General features: G+C 44.1%; 1 protein-coding gene across 1 annotated transcript; it reads left to right on the forward strand.

The window, feature by feature from the left end:
- The first annotated feature begins 40 nt into the window (after positions 1 to 40).
- MRPL14 (mitochondrial ribosomal protein L14) lies at positions 41 to 15,691 on the forward strand. The gene is made up of 3 exons (XM_019527546.1): positions 41 to 101; positions 12,224 to 12,317; positions 15,070 to 15,691. The coding sequence occupies exons 1-3, from the start codon at positions 59 to 61 to the stop codon at positions 15,434 to 15,436; spliced, it is 504 nt and encodes a 167-aa protein (XP_019383091.1). The 5' UTR covers positions 41 to 58; the 3' UTR covers positions 15,437 to 15,691.
- The last annotated feature ends 340 nt before the right edge of the window (positions 15,692 to 16,031 follow it).

Raw genomic sequence — 16,031 nt, forward strand, 5'->3', positions numbered from 1 at the left:
GGGGGGCGGGGGGAGGCGGGTGCGCGTGGGGGGGGGGGGGGGTGCGGGTTCTGCGCGCATGTGTGTTAGGAAAGGGGCGCTGCTGGGGAACCTCGTGGCCTGTAAGTGCTGGAGGGGGAGTTGGGCGCGGGGTTTGCACTAGACTGCGTCTGGGGGGTGCCCTGCCCTGCCCTTGCCCTTGCCGGAGGTTGCCCCGCTCCTGCTCACGGGGGGTACCTTGCTCCTGCCCCTGTGGGGGTGCCGAAGCGCAGGCAGGCGGTGCATGTGCCCGCGGGGGTCCGATTTTCCACTGCTTCATCCTCCTGCTGGCTCCTCCCGGCCTTTGCCAAGTCAAGGGGCGGCTCACTGCACAGCCAGGGCCTTGGGGAGACGCCTCCCCCTCCCCTTTGTGCTGCCATATTTTCTCTTGTACAGTGTATGCTTCCCCACCCCACTTTCAAAATCATCCCCCCCTCCATACCCCACATGGGAGGGGGGGTTGTATTAAGAGTGGAGCTGGTTTTCTAGCTGTGGTAGAAGCACTTTGCTTTGATTTTTGTGTCTGAGCAGCAGGAGGGTCCCTGGGGACTGCAGGGCCTCTTTTCTTGCCCCACTTTGTTCCTGTGTCCTAGCAGAGCAGCACTGGGCAGTGTCTGCTGGCTCCTTGGACTTGCTTGAGGGTCAGTGGGAGATGCCTGGTGTGCTCTGCTCAGTGCCCCCTCTTAGTACTCTTGTTATGAAGCTTTGACCTCCACTCCTGTTCCTCTTTTCATTACTATTTGTCCCATGTATTCAATTGCCACCTTTCCTGTAGCCTCCCACCTGCGGGAGGCCAGTAAGTTACTTGGTGGGCCTAGGCCCGTGCCCCTTAAGGTGACAAATAGGCCTGTGTCCAGGCAGTCCTGGCTCTAGCCAAGCTGGCCATACACCTGACCTGGACGGAGGCTCTAGCTGGGGGTGACCACCAGGGACTGCAGGGCCATTGCTTTGTCCCTGGTCCATTCACATCTCCTGAACAGAGTTTCATTGGGCCATGTCCAGGAAGAAAGGGAGGCCACTGAGAAAATAACTAATTTCTCAGGATAAAAGGAAGGCAAAACAGGGATGAGAATGAAAGTCAAAGGTTTAAAATGGGTGCATCAAGGGGGGGACACCAAGCAGAGCACATGGGCCAGTGCCTACTGGCCCTGGAATAAGTCCAAGGGGCCAGTGGACATAGACTTCATAGACATTTGGGCTTGAAGGGACCCCGAAGGACCATCAAGTGGGGCAGGGGGCTGGACTCGAAGATCCTTTGGGGTCCTTTCCAACCCAAATGTCCATGAAGTCTATGTCCACTGGCTCCTTAGACTTACTTCAGGGCCAGTGGGTACTGGCCCATGTGCTCTGCTTGGTGTCCCCCCCTTGATGCACCCATTTTAAACCTTTGACTTTCATTCTCATCCCTGTTTTGCCTTCCTTTTATCCTGAGAAATTAGTTATTTTCTCAGTGGCCTCCCTTTCTTCTTGGTAGGCAATGGCCCATGATCCCTTGGAAGTGACCAATAGGCCTGTCTCTGGGCAGAGTTTCACTGGGCGGAGTCCACTGTCTCCTTGGATTCATTTGGGAGCCAGTGAGCAAAGCTGGGTGTCCTTCTTTGGAGCACTTGTTATAAACCTTTGACCTTCACTCCCATTCCTGTTTTCATTCTTAGTTGTCCCCAGCAATTAGTTGATGTTTACTTAGTGCCCCCACCCTTACTGAAGGGAGCTATATTATAGTCTTACTTGGTGGGCATTGGCCCACATTCCCCTATGCATGTTGAAAAGGCCTAGTGCAGCAGCTGTCCCTCATCTGTTCATGTGTCCTAGCAGTTCCCCTGGCCACTGATTCCTTGGACTCTCAAGGGTCAGTGGGCACTGGCCAGTGTATTCTGCCGAATCTCCCTTTCCAGCTCCCTTGTTATTAACCTGTGACCTTCACTCCCTTCCTGTTTTCTTATGATTTGTCCCAAGAAATCAGTTGCTGCATTTTTAGTGGCCTCCCTGTTTAAGAGGGCTTATAATTTCTTGGTGAGCTTTGGCCCACAAACTCCTTGATGTAGCAAAAACGCCTAATGTGTCAGCTATCCTGCATCCAGGCAGTTTCATTGCATAGTGTCCACATGTTCTTTGGACTTGCTTAAGGGCCAGTGGGTGCTGGCTGGTGTGCTCTCCTCACTGTCCCCCTTGGCGCACCTGTGATCAATCTTTAACCCCCCCTCCCATCTCTGTTGCCCCTTAGAAGCTGTTGACTGCACACCTAGTGACCCCCTCTAATAACAGGTGGGGGACTAGCAATTTCTTTGTGGGCTTCTGCCCATGTTCCCTATATGATTCAAATAGGGCTAGTACAGCAGCTGTGGCACTAGTATTCAGGCAGCTGAGGGAGTCAGTTGTCTTAATGGCTCAGTGTTCTTTATTCCAGAGGCATTAAGATCATAGAAAATGGGGGTTGAAATGGGCCTCAGGAGGTCATCTAGTCCAACCACCTGCTCAAAGCAGGACCATCCCCAGCTAGATCATTCCAGCCAAGGCTTTGTCTAGCCAGGTCTTAAAACCTCCAAAGATGGAGAGTCCACCACCTCTCTGTGTTACCTGTTCCAGTGTTTTACTACCTGCCTAGTGAGAAAATTCTTCCTAATATCTAACCCAAACTTCCCTTGCTGCAACTTGAGACTGTTGCTCCTTGTTCTGTCATCTGCCACCACTGAGAACAGTTTAGCCCCAACTTCTTTCAATCCCCCTCTCAGTCTCCGCTTCTCTAGACTAAATAAGCCCAGTTCCCTCAGTCTTTCCTCATAAGTCATGTTCCCCAGCCCCCTCACCATTTTTGTTGCCCTGTGCTGGACCTTCTCCAATTTGCCTACATCCTTTCCAATGGGGGGCCTAAAACTGAACACGGTCCTCCAGACATGGCCTCACTAGTGCTGAATAGAGGGGAATAATCACTTTCCTTGACCTGCTGGCAATGCTGCTACCAATGCAACCCAAAATGCCATTAACCTTTGCAGCAAGGGCACACTGCTGGCTGATATTCAACCTCTTGTCCACTGTAACCCCCAGGTCCTTTTCTGCAGAGCTGCTGCCCAGCCAGTCAGCCCCCAGCCTGTACTGGTGCATGGGATTGTTCCATCCTAAGTGCAGGACTGTACACTTGTCCTTGTTGAGCCTCATGAGATTTCTTTTGGCCCAATCCTCCAATTTGTCTAGGTCCCCCTGAATCCTAGCCCTACCCTCCAGAGTATCTGCTACCCCCTCAGCTTTGTGTCACGGGCAAACTTGCTGAGTGTGCACTTTATGCCATCTTCCAGGTCACTGATAAAGACATTGAACAAAACTGGCCCCAAGACTGAACCTTGGGGCATTCCATTTGATACTGGCTGCCAACTAGACATTGAGCCATTGATTACTACCCTCTAAGCCCAATGCTCCAGCCAGTTTTGTATCCAGCTGACAGTCCATTCATCCAGCTGTACTCCCTTTGCTTGCCTGTGAGAATGCTGTGGGGGACCGTATCAAAAGCCTTGCTAAAATCAAGGTGGATCACACCCACTGGTCCCCCACACCCACAGAGCCAGTCATCTCATCATAGAAGGCTGGAAGGTTGGTCAGGCATGACTTGCCCTTGGTGAATCCATGCTGATTGTTCTTAATCACTCTTTCTTCTCCACCAAGTGCTTAGAAATGGATTCCTTGAGAACCTACTCCATGTTATGTCCAGGGACTGAGGTGACACAGCTGACTGGTTTGTAGTTCCCTGGATCTTCCTTTTTCCCTTTTCTTAAATGTGGGCACTATGTTTGTTCTTTGCCAATCATCCAGGTCCTCTCCTGATCACCAGGAGTTTTCAAAGATTATGGCCAATGGCTCTGCAATGTCATCAGCCAACCTTCAGGTGCATCTCATCTGGCCTCATAGACTTGTATATGTCCAGCTTTTCTAAATAGTCCCTAACCTATTTTTTCACCTCTGCTGGCTACTCAGCTCCCCAAACTGTGCTGCCTGGTGCAGTAGTCTGGGAGCTGACCTTGCATGTGAAGACTGAGGCGAAGAAGTCATTGAGCACTTCAGCCTTTCCTTTTTGGTGGTCTTGATGTCCCACTAATCAAAGCTAACCTTAGGGTAGTTTTGCTGTCCACTAGCTGCTCCTGGTCTTTTCTCCTGATTCACAGCCTTGGAGATTCTTTAGCTATTTTCAAAATCCTAGGCCTGCCCATAAAGACCAGTCTTCAGCAGCAGCTAGGATTTCAGTTTTAGTTAAGCAGGACAGGAAGGTTGAGTTAGCTGAAGATTAGGGTATGTCTCTACTTAATGCAACCATAACTTTGCCTTTCAAAAACAAATACGGTCAGGTTCCCAACTGTGATCAGAGCTCTGTTGTGCTCAGTGCTGGACAAACATATTGTTAGGGGCAGGCAATTCCTTAGTGAGCTCTGCTGTTGTAGGAAAGAGATGAAAAGGGTCAGTGCTAGACATTTTTTTTTCAGTAGTCAAGCATGACTCCAATAGGGCATGGACAGATGTAACAGGTATACTGGTATAAGTTAATCTGATTTAACTGTTATGTTCGCATGCTCCTATAGTGGAATGAATGGAATAAAACAATTGTAAATTTACCCATATTTCATTTAGGGTTTAACAGACAGAAATAATGTTCACTTGGCATCAGCTGTTATGATGTAATTTATGTTTGTATGCTCCGACTTGCTATAATTTTAGCCCTGAAAGAAAGAAACAGGGTTAAAGTTACAATGGCTTTGTCACACTTGTATCCCTGTAGGAATATGCATATATAATGGTTATATTGTAACAATTCATACCTCTTTCATTCCATACCATTATGACTAAGGATCTACTTGACCCTAGACTACACAAAGTACTTTGTATGGCATGGTTGCAGCACGAAGAGCCAATTTTGGAAGCATTTCCTGGTGGCCCTGGCCCTCGCCACTGATTGGTGAAGGGTATTGGCATTGCGTTTCACTTCTTAAAAGATGGCACTGAAACATTTTCATTTCACTGACTGGCACCTTCACTTAGTCTGCATCACTTCTCAGACAAACTCTAAATCACGTGATCTATGGCTGCAGTGATTGTCGCATTGTCTTTGTGTTGTGGTAAGCAGTGAGACGTTCTAAAACAGTGTATTATGTGAATAATATGCTGGGTTTTTTTTTTAGGTTGATTTTGTGGATAATTCTAGCCAATGCAATATTTCCTGGCGATTGTAAATAGTGCCATTTTTTGTGGTTTCATGCGTGCCTTAGAGCATTGTTTCCCCCTCCCATTTTAAAATGCTTGAAAATTATAACTGTCCACAGCCATATATTGCTTCTAGACTACAAACATTTCATCTTTGTTGTACAGCTCTGTCTAGGACACTACTAAAATGTAGGTAGTGACCACCAGGGGGTATCTGAGACATAAAAAATTATATTACAACACAGTGCAGAAGAAATCTCTCTCCCTGTATACTGTTATGCTTCAAGGTCAAGTCTCTGTGATCTTCTCAAAACATGTTTATTTAGGTTTAGCTTTATGATCACAGACACTTTCTAATAAATGTAAGGGGGTCATGAAAAGTCTTAGCCTCACCAGCCTGAAAAGACTGAGAAATATTGACCTACTGTATGTCAGGCTATGTCTGTGCTTTAGAGCTAACTTTAGGGACTATTCCTGTGTTTGAGCACACAGCTTAGCCACTTGCGGGTGTGAACAGCCACCCTCTGAAGCAGTGGGGGGAACTTTTTTTTTGCAGGTGTGCCACAAATTAGCCCCCACCCTCCCTCAGTGCCCTCTTATTCTCCCCCCCTGCTCAATTTGCTGCTCTGCTTCCTGCCCCGTCCTGCCTACCGGATCTGCTACTCTGCTTTCTCCCCTCTGCCCTACTATGCTGCCTATCCCCTTCCCAATCAGGCATGTACCACCCAAGGCCTACCCATGCCACTTATTGCACTCATGCCACAGGTTGGCCACCCCACTGTAAAGCCATAACAAAGTGACTGTGGCCTCACTGGGGCAGCACTCACTTGTCCCCAAAAGTCCAAGGGACAAAACATGTGTCTTAGTTCTCTTATGGCACAGTAAATTGAGCCACTCAACAATTCTTTCCCAGTAAATTGTACAAAACTTGTCTGCCCTTTGTGGGGGCAAGAGGAAACAATTGTGGAGAGGCACAATTGTGGTATACCAGTGCTTCTTTACCAGGGTGCCAAGGCAATCCCTGCCTAGATGATCCCCGTGCTATACTGCACTGAGACTCTGGACAATTAGTTAACTCCTTTTTTCTTTTTTTCTTTTTAATTTGAATTAGGAATACTTTCCAGGTACACCAATACCAGTACACCTCCCTGGCATTAGCTATCTAAATGTAAGCATATCACATGCTATGAAGACAGAGAGCCTACGTCAGTGGCAGATCCGGGAGTAGACCCTGGTTTCCTGATTTGCCATTATTAATTTGTTGGCTAGACCTTGTTTGTCTTTAGGCGGTGAAAGCTTTGTTTGGGAATTGATTATGTATATCACACACCCTTTGAAGAATTGGAAGGAGAATCCAGTTTTGCAGAAATCTGGCTGGATTTGTTTGCAGTTGCAGAAGCTTCAGGTGAGGGAGGATAATCCAGAGGTGAGGCCAGTAGTGTAGGATTTGGGAGCTTGTTCTGCCACAGGATCCCATTGTGAACTTGGACAAATCACTTATCTCCTGTGTGGTTTCATTTAGCTCATTCCTAAAAAGGGAATAATTCCTTCCTTCTTACTGGGAGTGATGTGTGGATAAATATATTAAAAAGATTAACTACCCTAACAATGAGGGCCACTTAAGTATCTTAGACAGATGAGAAGTGTATTGTGAAAAGGTTTTCAGATACCCGTATTTCTAAAAATAATCTTGTAGGTTTCAGTTGAGAATATTTTAACTATCTTTTATCACCTTTTGTGAGTTTCACTTGAAATTTGTAAGAGTGGAATTATTCCTTCTTTCATTAATAAATCCAGCTCCAAGGTGTTTCTGTTGCTACCTTGAATCACTAGATACACAGATGAATAACTAATCCTATTCATAAACTTGAATTCTAGAAGAATTAACTTCCTCCATGTGAATCTTTGGCCCCTCAGCCTGTCTTTATTGTAAAACCAATTATACCATTGTAATGAATATCTCTTGTATTTTTAACACACACAAGCCCTTAATCACATATCTTCCTTTATGGAGAAAACTGTGAATTACTTGAGCCCCTGTAGCTCATGGTTGGCCCGTACAGTGCACATTGGCAGACATGCTATAAATAAACCTCCAACCTGTTACCGCTGCTTCAGATAGCTTGCATTGTGCATATTGTCTTAATCTTTATTTCCTTCATTTTCTTGATGAATGAAGGACCCATTGCACATTTCTTTTTTTGGGGGCTCAGAATTTGACTGTTTTTTCTCCCAATTTCTTTGTTAGAAAGAACCCATATCCTGTTACTTGCTATTTGACTATTCAGGAAAGATCACTGTGGTTGAGAGCAATTAAAGATGTTTTTTCTTTGCATCAAACTGAGAGGGGTTTTATTTTGCACATTTGATGGAATTTTTCTATAGTTAGTTTTGCTGTTTGCTTTGCAGAGCCAGTCAGGTTTTTTTCTTCACCTGTACTGTGCCAGGTTTTCATGTACAGCAGGGGCCAGGCAGAAATCTAAAAAAAAAGGAAAATGCATTTGTGGAACCACAAACATTGACCGTGGCTTGAGAGTAGATACTGTTTCTGAATCTACCCATTTAAAGAAAGTGTTTCTTTCAAAGTGGATTTACTAAAGGAAGTATTACAACAATAATTCTAAATCCTTTTATTTTTTTCCCTTTTAATACTTAATATGCCATTAGTAAACAGTTTTTGCAGAACCTCCAGTCATATTGCTGTAGCTCACATAGGATATGCAGTGGTAATGGTGACTGTACAGAACATTCCTGCAGAGGACATTGAGGTTCTAGTTCACAAAATGGAGTTGGGGTGGGATAATGTGCACTATCTCACTAAAGTGAAAGGAGGCATGGAGGCAGGGTAGAGATGTGCTTTTATAGACTAAGTGACTCAGATTTTTTTTTAATATTAATATATTTCGTGTTCCAGGTCAAATCAGTTCCAAATTGTATCAACTGATCTTTTCAATCATTCCAAAAACCATATTGATTTTTGCAGGCAGAACTCAATCGTTCTAAACACTATGGCACTACAACTGGTGAGCATCCTCTGTCCCAGGTTCTCGCCCTGCGACTTCAGATACTCCCAAATCCATTGGCAGGCATCCTATGTGGAGCCCCAAGCCCAGATGCCCCCAGATACTACAGGCAAGCATCCTCCATCCCAGACTCTAGTCCAGGACTTCAGATACTTCCAATGCTCGATCTTAGCCAACTCAGAGATGCTTAAGCTTCCATGAGGAAGAGGTCACTTTAGGATGGAGTAATGTAAGAGAATGAGAAGTGCCCCCATTTTGTTTGAATCCCAAAGAAGGTACATGACCGCTTTCTGGCACTTCATGGACAGTGCAGCTCCTTCTGTGAGTAAGCAGATGTAGTTCCTGCTGCTTTTTGTTATTAGTGGTGAGACGTCCTCACCTTGTGTAAGTGAAATGGGGCAACCCTGCCCACGTATGTTAGCCTGAAATACTCTGTTGCCCATCACTCTGTTAGGTGGTATGAAATTTTCCAGAACTGCAGTATATTTGTGCTGCTGATATCCACTTAACTTTGCAGTATTAAAACCTCTTTAACTGCTATGGAAAAGTGCTTCTTTTAATCTGGCACTTCAAAATGGTGTAATGCATAAATACCTTCAGCACCTTCTGACCAGTGAAAGGTTCCTCTTTTCTGTGTAGTGTTTGGACTTCAGGTAGATCTGCTGAAAACCTACTGGAGTGGGGTCAGACTGCATTACACTTTCAGACTTATTCAGTAGAATATAAATTGGGTCACTTTAGAGAGTGAATGTTTGTTTAACTGATTTTTTTTTCTTTCCTATCTGAAACTTATTTTGAATTGGATTGTGCATTTGAGTTATACCTGGCACGTGGGTTGGGATAGGTAGGGTGTCCTCAAGGGAGAGCTAGAGGTGTTGCTTTGTAGAGTGTTGCCATCATTTCTAGAGCAAGAAGCACTTCCTGCTGTATACTACATTGTTTTTTGGTTCAGTGGTAGTCTCAGGCCATGCTTTTGGGCAGTGACCTTGATGAAGATGGTGAAAATGTCAGAACTTTCCAAAGATTTGCCCCTTCGAGCCTGACATGAATGATTTAGCAAGCAGAAGAATGTTAGTATTTAAATATTAAACATTCCCTTGCCTGTCTCAGATATTATAAAGTGTCCTCACGTGCCTATTGGGTAATACCAACTCCAGATGAGTGGTTCTTGGAATTGCCCAAGCGTTTACACTGTATCTTGCTTGAGAAATGCTGGGAAGGACCTCTTCCTTCCCACAGCCCTGAAATACGAGCAGAGATGAGATTAGAAAAGCAAACTTATGGAGAAGAACTAAGTGAATTGATTTGCCTCTCCTCACCTTGCAGTTACCTCTTTAGTAGCATGTGCCAAATCCTGTCTCTTTCTTTCTGGGTCATGCAGAAGATTTGCCGACATGGTGTAACATCTACCTGGGAAATGAGGAAGCTAGGTGTTGATGATGTGATCTGTGCCACAGTTGGTGAGATGTCATTTTGTGTTTTGGATGACTACCAAAATGTACTTTCAATACTTAGTATTTACATAGTACAACATAGACAGAAAATAATAATCTGTCCCTTTGAGTTTAGCACTATCTACGGTTCTCAGACAGGGTAGAATAGTTTAGGTGACTTTGTCAAGGCCATAAAAGAGTGAATCAGAGCAGGGGCTAGCTTCAGAAGTGTTTGGCAATACACCAAAAAGTTGTACTTATCCTGTAAGTGGCCCAATTACCCTTTCTGAAATGGAGCTGCCTTTCCTTGGAAAATTTGGAATTGCTGACATTAATTGCATTAACTGAAGATACCATTTTCTCTTCATGTAATATTAAGCACAGAGATTCAGCATAATATGTCTTTCACTCCATGAACTGAGCAAATTATGGGGGCATTTCAGCTCCAAGGGAATGTTATACGGAAGGAGAAGGGGTTGCTGCATGGTATATGGAGTCTGTATGGGTTTGAGGATTAATTATTTATTACTAATATGGATTTCCTGTTATCAGCCATATCAAAATTCTTTTTTGTTTTTCATGTTGTTATCCTGAAAACTTGCTTATCATTGTCACAGATATGGAATATCAATTTATCATTGTCAAATTATTGATTAAACATAGTTCTTGAACCTCCTTCATTTTGTTTGCAGGACAGAAGAGACTTTGGGTCAGTGGACTAGTTAACCTCATGCCATGTTGAGACTTTGAGGTTAGAGACAGCTCTGGCATAGGTGATGCATATGGGAAGCACTGGGGGAGAGCACATGCCCCCCCCAAAATTGGCTGATGCTGGCATCTGCGGGCATTCCCTGCTCAACAGCACCGATGCGGCATCTGTGGGTAGTCTCCTCTCACCACCATGGTGCCCCCCCAGTCTCAGGAGCCATCAGTCATTCATCAGACCTAGGTTTTTCATGAGCCAGGGGATAGTGGGTGTAGAGTCTAACAGTGACCATGGGGTAGGCACTAGCTTTGCTCATAGAGGTCTTCTGGAAAGGTCCATGGCCCTGACATGAATGAAAGTAATCCTCAGACACTGAGGCTTGTCATTAATTTCACATGCTAAAGTCAAGCACATATGTAAGAGTTTGCAAACTGGGGCAAAGGCTATCTTCCTTATCAAAGGAGGTGTGTGTTACATCAAGGCAACTCAAGCTATATCACTCTAAAATACTGGTGGAGACCAAGCACAGGCAGTTTTTACCTTCATGTAGCATTGACTAGGGTTAGCTACATTGAGATAAAATCTGAGGTCTCATCTCCCCTAGGACTTTATGGCCAGGGAGCTAATTTGTTGTAATTACAGGGGCTAGCTTCAAAAGGGGCTAGCTTGCTGTAAAAAGGCTGCTTTGTTTTGGTTGGGAGGACATCCTTAGTGGAGGAGAGCTTGAGCAGAGCTTCAAGAAATGCATCTAACTTACCTGAGGCTCAGTTGCTCCACTGAACATTTTATTTTTGGTATTGGCTCCATAGAGTAATGATCTGTCAGTGTCACTAACTTCTTTATTCAAAGCATGCCAACGTGCTATTAGGCCATTTGCCACGTACTTAAGAATATGTGCTATGCTTTGCAAGTGTTGGTGCAGAACTGCCATGGCAGATCCTTCAAGATGGACTTTTAATATGTGCTGAGGTCAGAATCTGCTCCTAAGTTTATCAGAACTGGCTGAGAGAGACAAGTAGTAGTAACTGTATTTTAATGCTTGTTCTGGAAAGGAGAGAAGCAGAAGGTAACCTTGTTAGAAGCAATTTAGTTGACATTCTGTGGTCAAAGCTACAAACAAACAGAAGCACATAAAATGCTAACCTGGGAGGAAGTCAGGGAGTCTCGTTTTGATGCATGCATTTTGGTATCTGGTTAATTTATGCCCAACTCTAATAGCACAGGGCCATAATGTGGCTGGCACGCTGCAAAGACACAGGATAGCATTACTACACAGAACTGTGTCAACTGAACTTTTTTAAGTAACAGGAGACTTTCTGTGAGCACCATAGAGAAAGGAGATCTTGTCTGTGAAATAATACTGGAGTCTAAAAACAAGCTGAGGAATGTTCCCTGCTTAACCAGATTTAAAGCGCTGCTGACCATAGTCCATTTAAGCTTCATTTTGTATAGCAAGTAGCCTTTTTTTGTATTCATTATTAAGTGGGTTTAAAAACTACAAGGCTCACACAAAGAGGGAAAATGCTATCCAAAAAAGCTCTGTGCCGTTAAGTAGAAAACTGCCCTGCAGTCGTGTTGAACACACCTTTGTGTTGTGTGCTTCTGAATTATACTGACCATGAGATTCAAGTAAAGCCTGTTGCTGTGGGGATACTGTTAGCACTTGAGTTATGTATGCAGCCAGATTCATAGTTTCATAGATTTAGGGTCGGAAGGGACCTAGTAGATCTTCTAGTCCGATTCAATGTGGCATACCCCAGATGTGTCACTTGGATTCCAGCCTGTGATTTATCTTTTCTTTTTTTGAAACCAGTACTGACACATTTCCAGAGTCCATAATTCTCATGTTTCCTGTGCAGGGCTTTGTACCAGAATTCCAATGGCTCTCGTGAATGGACGACTGGGGTTGTTCCTAACCCACTGTAGCAGAGCAGTCAACCAGCGACATTTCAGGTATCTTTCAAACACTATGAATAGCTTTCGCTGAACCCACTTCTTTAAAAACTGATTATCCTTTTTTAAACTGATTACCCTCTTCTAAAGGGCCATCCTCGTAATTCAAACATAATATATAGTATTTCTGCTTTTTTTAAAATTTGTGTTAGAGAAAAAAATTAATTGCATAATTTTTATGGATTATAAAAATAATCCAGGCAATCCAAACATAACAGTACATGCTTTGAACCTCACGCTAGAGGATCAAAAAGCAATATTGACAGTGGCCCTGGTTGGGTAATCAGATGTGTGGGAAGAGAAGCCCTTCTCACCAGTGCTTTTGTTTGTGAGCACCTTCCTGTGTCTAGTTGATTGCAGGATCAGAGAAGACTAATTTCCTACCTGAGCAAAAGGTAGAGAGACAGGCACCTAGTACTAAATAGTGAAAAGTCAGTCATGTGTTTTTGAATTTTTCCAGGATTAATCCTCAGTATTTAGAAGAACATTTTTTTAAAAAACTGAAAAATTATTCCGTCAGATCTCAACAGTTCCCTTCGAGAGGTTTTTTTTCAAATGTTAAATTATTAAAGAGCCCATCCCTGGTTCCAGGCATTTCAAACCTTCTAAATTTTATAAACTTCATTTTTTGAAGAGAAAAACAGAGAACATAAAGGCGTCAAGTTTTGTATCAGTAGAGGACAGAGTAGCAGAAAACCAGAATGTCCTCTATGATGGCCACCCTAACCAGCACAGGTCTGACAAGTCTGGGACTTTATTTGGCAAGGGATTTCAATGTATTGAGCAGACTTACTGATTTAATAGTCATTCATGTAATACCCACTTCTGTTCTTTCTAGGCTCAGTATACATGCCCTGGATTAGGGAAATACAGTTTCCGTATAGAGTGGACTTGATACTTCCCCTTTCAGTACAAGGAGAAGGGTGGCCTTCCTAACCCTTGTAGCAATAAACCAAAATTTGAACATGGCCAAGGGCTGTAGGACACAACATTTATGAGATGCGCGTGTCAGTGATCTGTGCATATCTCCCCACTACCTTTTTCTTCAAGAGCTGCAGAAGCTAAATCTAAAAATCACCATTCTCCTAGAATAAAAGAGAGGCCTTGTCATGGGTATAACCCTTTGTTTGAATTTATACCATAGCCAGTATTTGTTTAACTTTCCCATGTAGACAAGCCTTGTACTTGGCTACCTGTGGGTTATCTTTAGGGTATTTTTACAAATGGCAGAATGGAGAATGAAATTACCAGTCCCTTTGAAAGCAAATCTAACCCGTGTTCATGATTAAATCTGCGGATGGGCCCTGAGCATATATGAAGTCTCATTGATATTAATCATGCTCTGGGTGGGTGCAAGAAGCTGCTCATACAGCCTCTTAAGTCTGCTTATTCCTCGCTGCACTTTCTGAACAGTCCCTTTCTGTTTAAACATGCGCATGGGCATGCTGCCCTTCATGTATGGTGGGAGGGAATTTGTGTGTCTCCCCTTTGGAGGGAAGTTGCCTGTGTGCACAAATCCTCCATGTTCAAGCAGGAATGAAGGCCCTAGGTTGGTTGTGTTTTTCCTACTGTGGAAATCCTTATTTGATGATCTGTGAACAGTGATTCTTAACCGGGGTGATGCCAGATCCTTTGAAGGGTACTGCAAACTGAGGAGATAAGTGTACACTCAGGCTTGTCTGCCTGAACAGTCCCCCGCTCCTCTGCGAGGAGGTAAGCACAGTAATATATAAATTACTTTTTGAAGTGGGGTGCCACTCAATTCACAGAAGCTATGGAGGGGGTGCCTCAAGTCCAAAAAGGTTGAGAACCACTGTTCTAGAGAGAGCCTGAGTGGATGGGCTGTATCTTCACCCTGAACTTCTTGAAGGGACACTGTACAACAGGGAATACCCTCCTAGTGTTAGTCCAATACTGTGTTTGGACCAGTATGAGCGGATGGTGAGTCCAAGTCAACTTGATTGCTGCTCCTTACTCTGTCGTGATGAAATGCTTCCCTAGACTTGAGCCTGTGTCTTCTCTGAACACGGCTGTTCCAAATTTGGTATTTGAAAACCTCATCTGGATAAAAGAACAAAAAAGTACCATAAAGTCAGGTTCAGCTCTGGAAAGTGAATATGATTCCTTTTTACTCTGTGAATCTGCCCTGCCATTGGTCTAGCTTATTGCAGATCAGACCTGATGAGTTTACAGACCAACATGAAGATAATAGTCTGTTAAAGTCCAATTCATGGTACTCGTGCACAGACAGTGGGACTTTGAAAGTGTCACTGAGGGCAGAGTGTTAAGGCAGTGGGGTGTCACAGGCACTGAAGGGAGAGAGAGAGCATGCTGAGCCTTTGTCACATTGCAAGTATGAAAGAATCCCCCTCAGCTGTGTTATCTCCAGACTGCACCTTGTATTGACCAACACCCAAATCCTTTTGTGTGTGAACTGGATGTACTTTACCTGGACTTAGTAAAAGACCCAGTAAATGTGGGCCCCCAAAACACCATGTTATAGCTGCATTCCAGAGCAGAATGGCCCTTGTAAGTTTGGTATTTTTTTAAAGTGTATGCAAAGCCCAAAGTGGCCTCGGGCTGTTAGAGAATGCTTTGAATGTAGTCGATGTGTCAACAATATGGTATGTATTTCTTGCCGACTCCTTATCAGTGACTTGCATAACAGCTTGATTCCATCCAGTTCTTTGCCCTTGATCCTCAAGGATTGTTTGAGGAGGCCTGTCTAGTATTCTTGCTTCTCTTTTGCCAGCCTCACTGGAGCATGTGATGCAGTACAGAAGCTGACCCGTGTACGAGTGGTAGACAACAGTGCCTTGGGGAACACTCCGTACCACCAGCCACCCAAGTGCATCCATGTGTATAACAAGACTGGAGTTGGTAAAGTAGGGGATAAGATTCTCTTGGCTATCAAAGGAGAAAAGAAAAAGGCTTTAATTGTAGGGCACAAGATGCCTGGTCCTCGTATGACTCCTAGATTTGATTCCAACAACGTGGTGCTCATCGAAGAAAACGGAAACCCAACAGGGACTAGGATAAAAACCCCCATTCCCTCTATCTTGCGGCAGCGAGGTGGAGAGTTCTCCAAAGTGTTGGCCATTGCCACCAATTTTGTGTGAACAGCAACCTCTCAGTCTGTCTTGCTATACAACCTTTCAAGCTGTAACCATTCTTTGCATCTTTTCTAGGTTAAAAACTGTAGTGAAAATCTGAGGTTCATCAGGAGTCTTTTCTTCTGCTTAAGATTTTAAACTGTTTAATTCTTTAATTGCTTTGGTAAAAATATCTATGTACAAGGTTGTAATGCCATTACAACGTGCATCTATTTTGGACACCCATTTTGCTACATTAAAATGGAAATGTTAAAACGCTCACTTGCTTTGCTCTTATCTGTGCTTTAAACCTGCCCCCCAAGTCTTTTGCATTTCTTTGTTCATTCTGCCCCTGAGTAAGGCAAATATAATTCTTGCCTTGAGCACCTAGCAACTTAAAAGGCAGAATTGGATAAGACAGAGGAGGAGAGTTAGAGGAAAAAGAGAAATATTTAAGTCCTAGAGCAGGGGTCAGCACTGTTTTTGGACAGAGTACCAAAAACACCTGCAACCTCGATTTGTTAGATGTTGGCATGCTGGGGCAGACGGTGGCGGAGCTGCGAAGGGCCTAGTCCTTGTTGTGTCAGTGAAGCCCCAGTCCCTCCTCTGCTGTCTGCCTTGA

Source organism: Gavialis gangeticus, unplaced genomic scaffold (genome assembly GCF_001723915.1).
Source record: "Gavialis gangeticus isolate Ggan-Ray unplaced genomic scaffold, GavGan_comp1, whole genome shotgun sequence".
NCBI lineage: Eukaryota > Metazoa > Chordata > Crocodylia > Gavialidae > Gavialis > Gavialis gangeticus.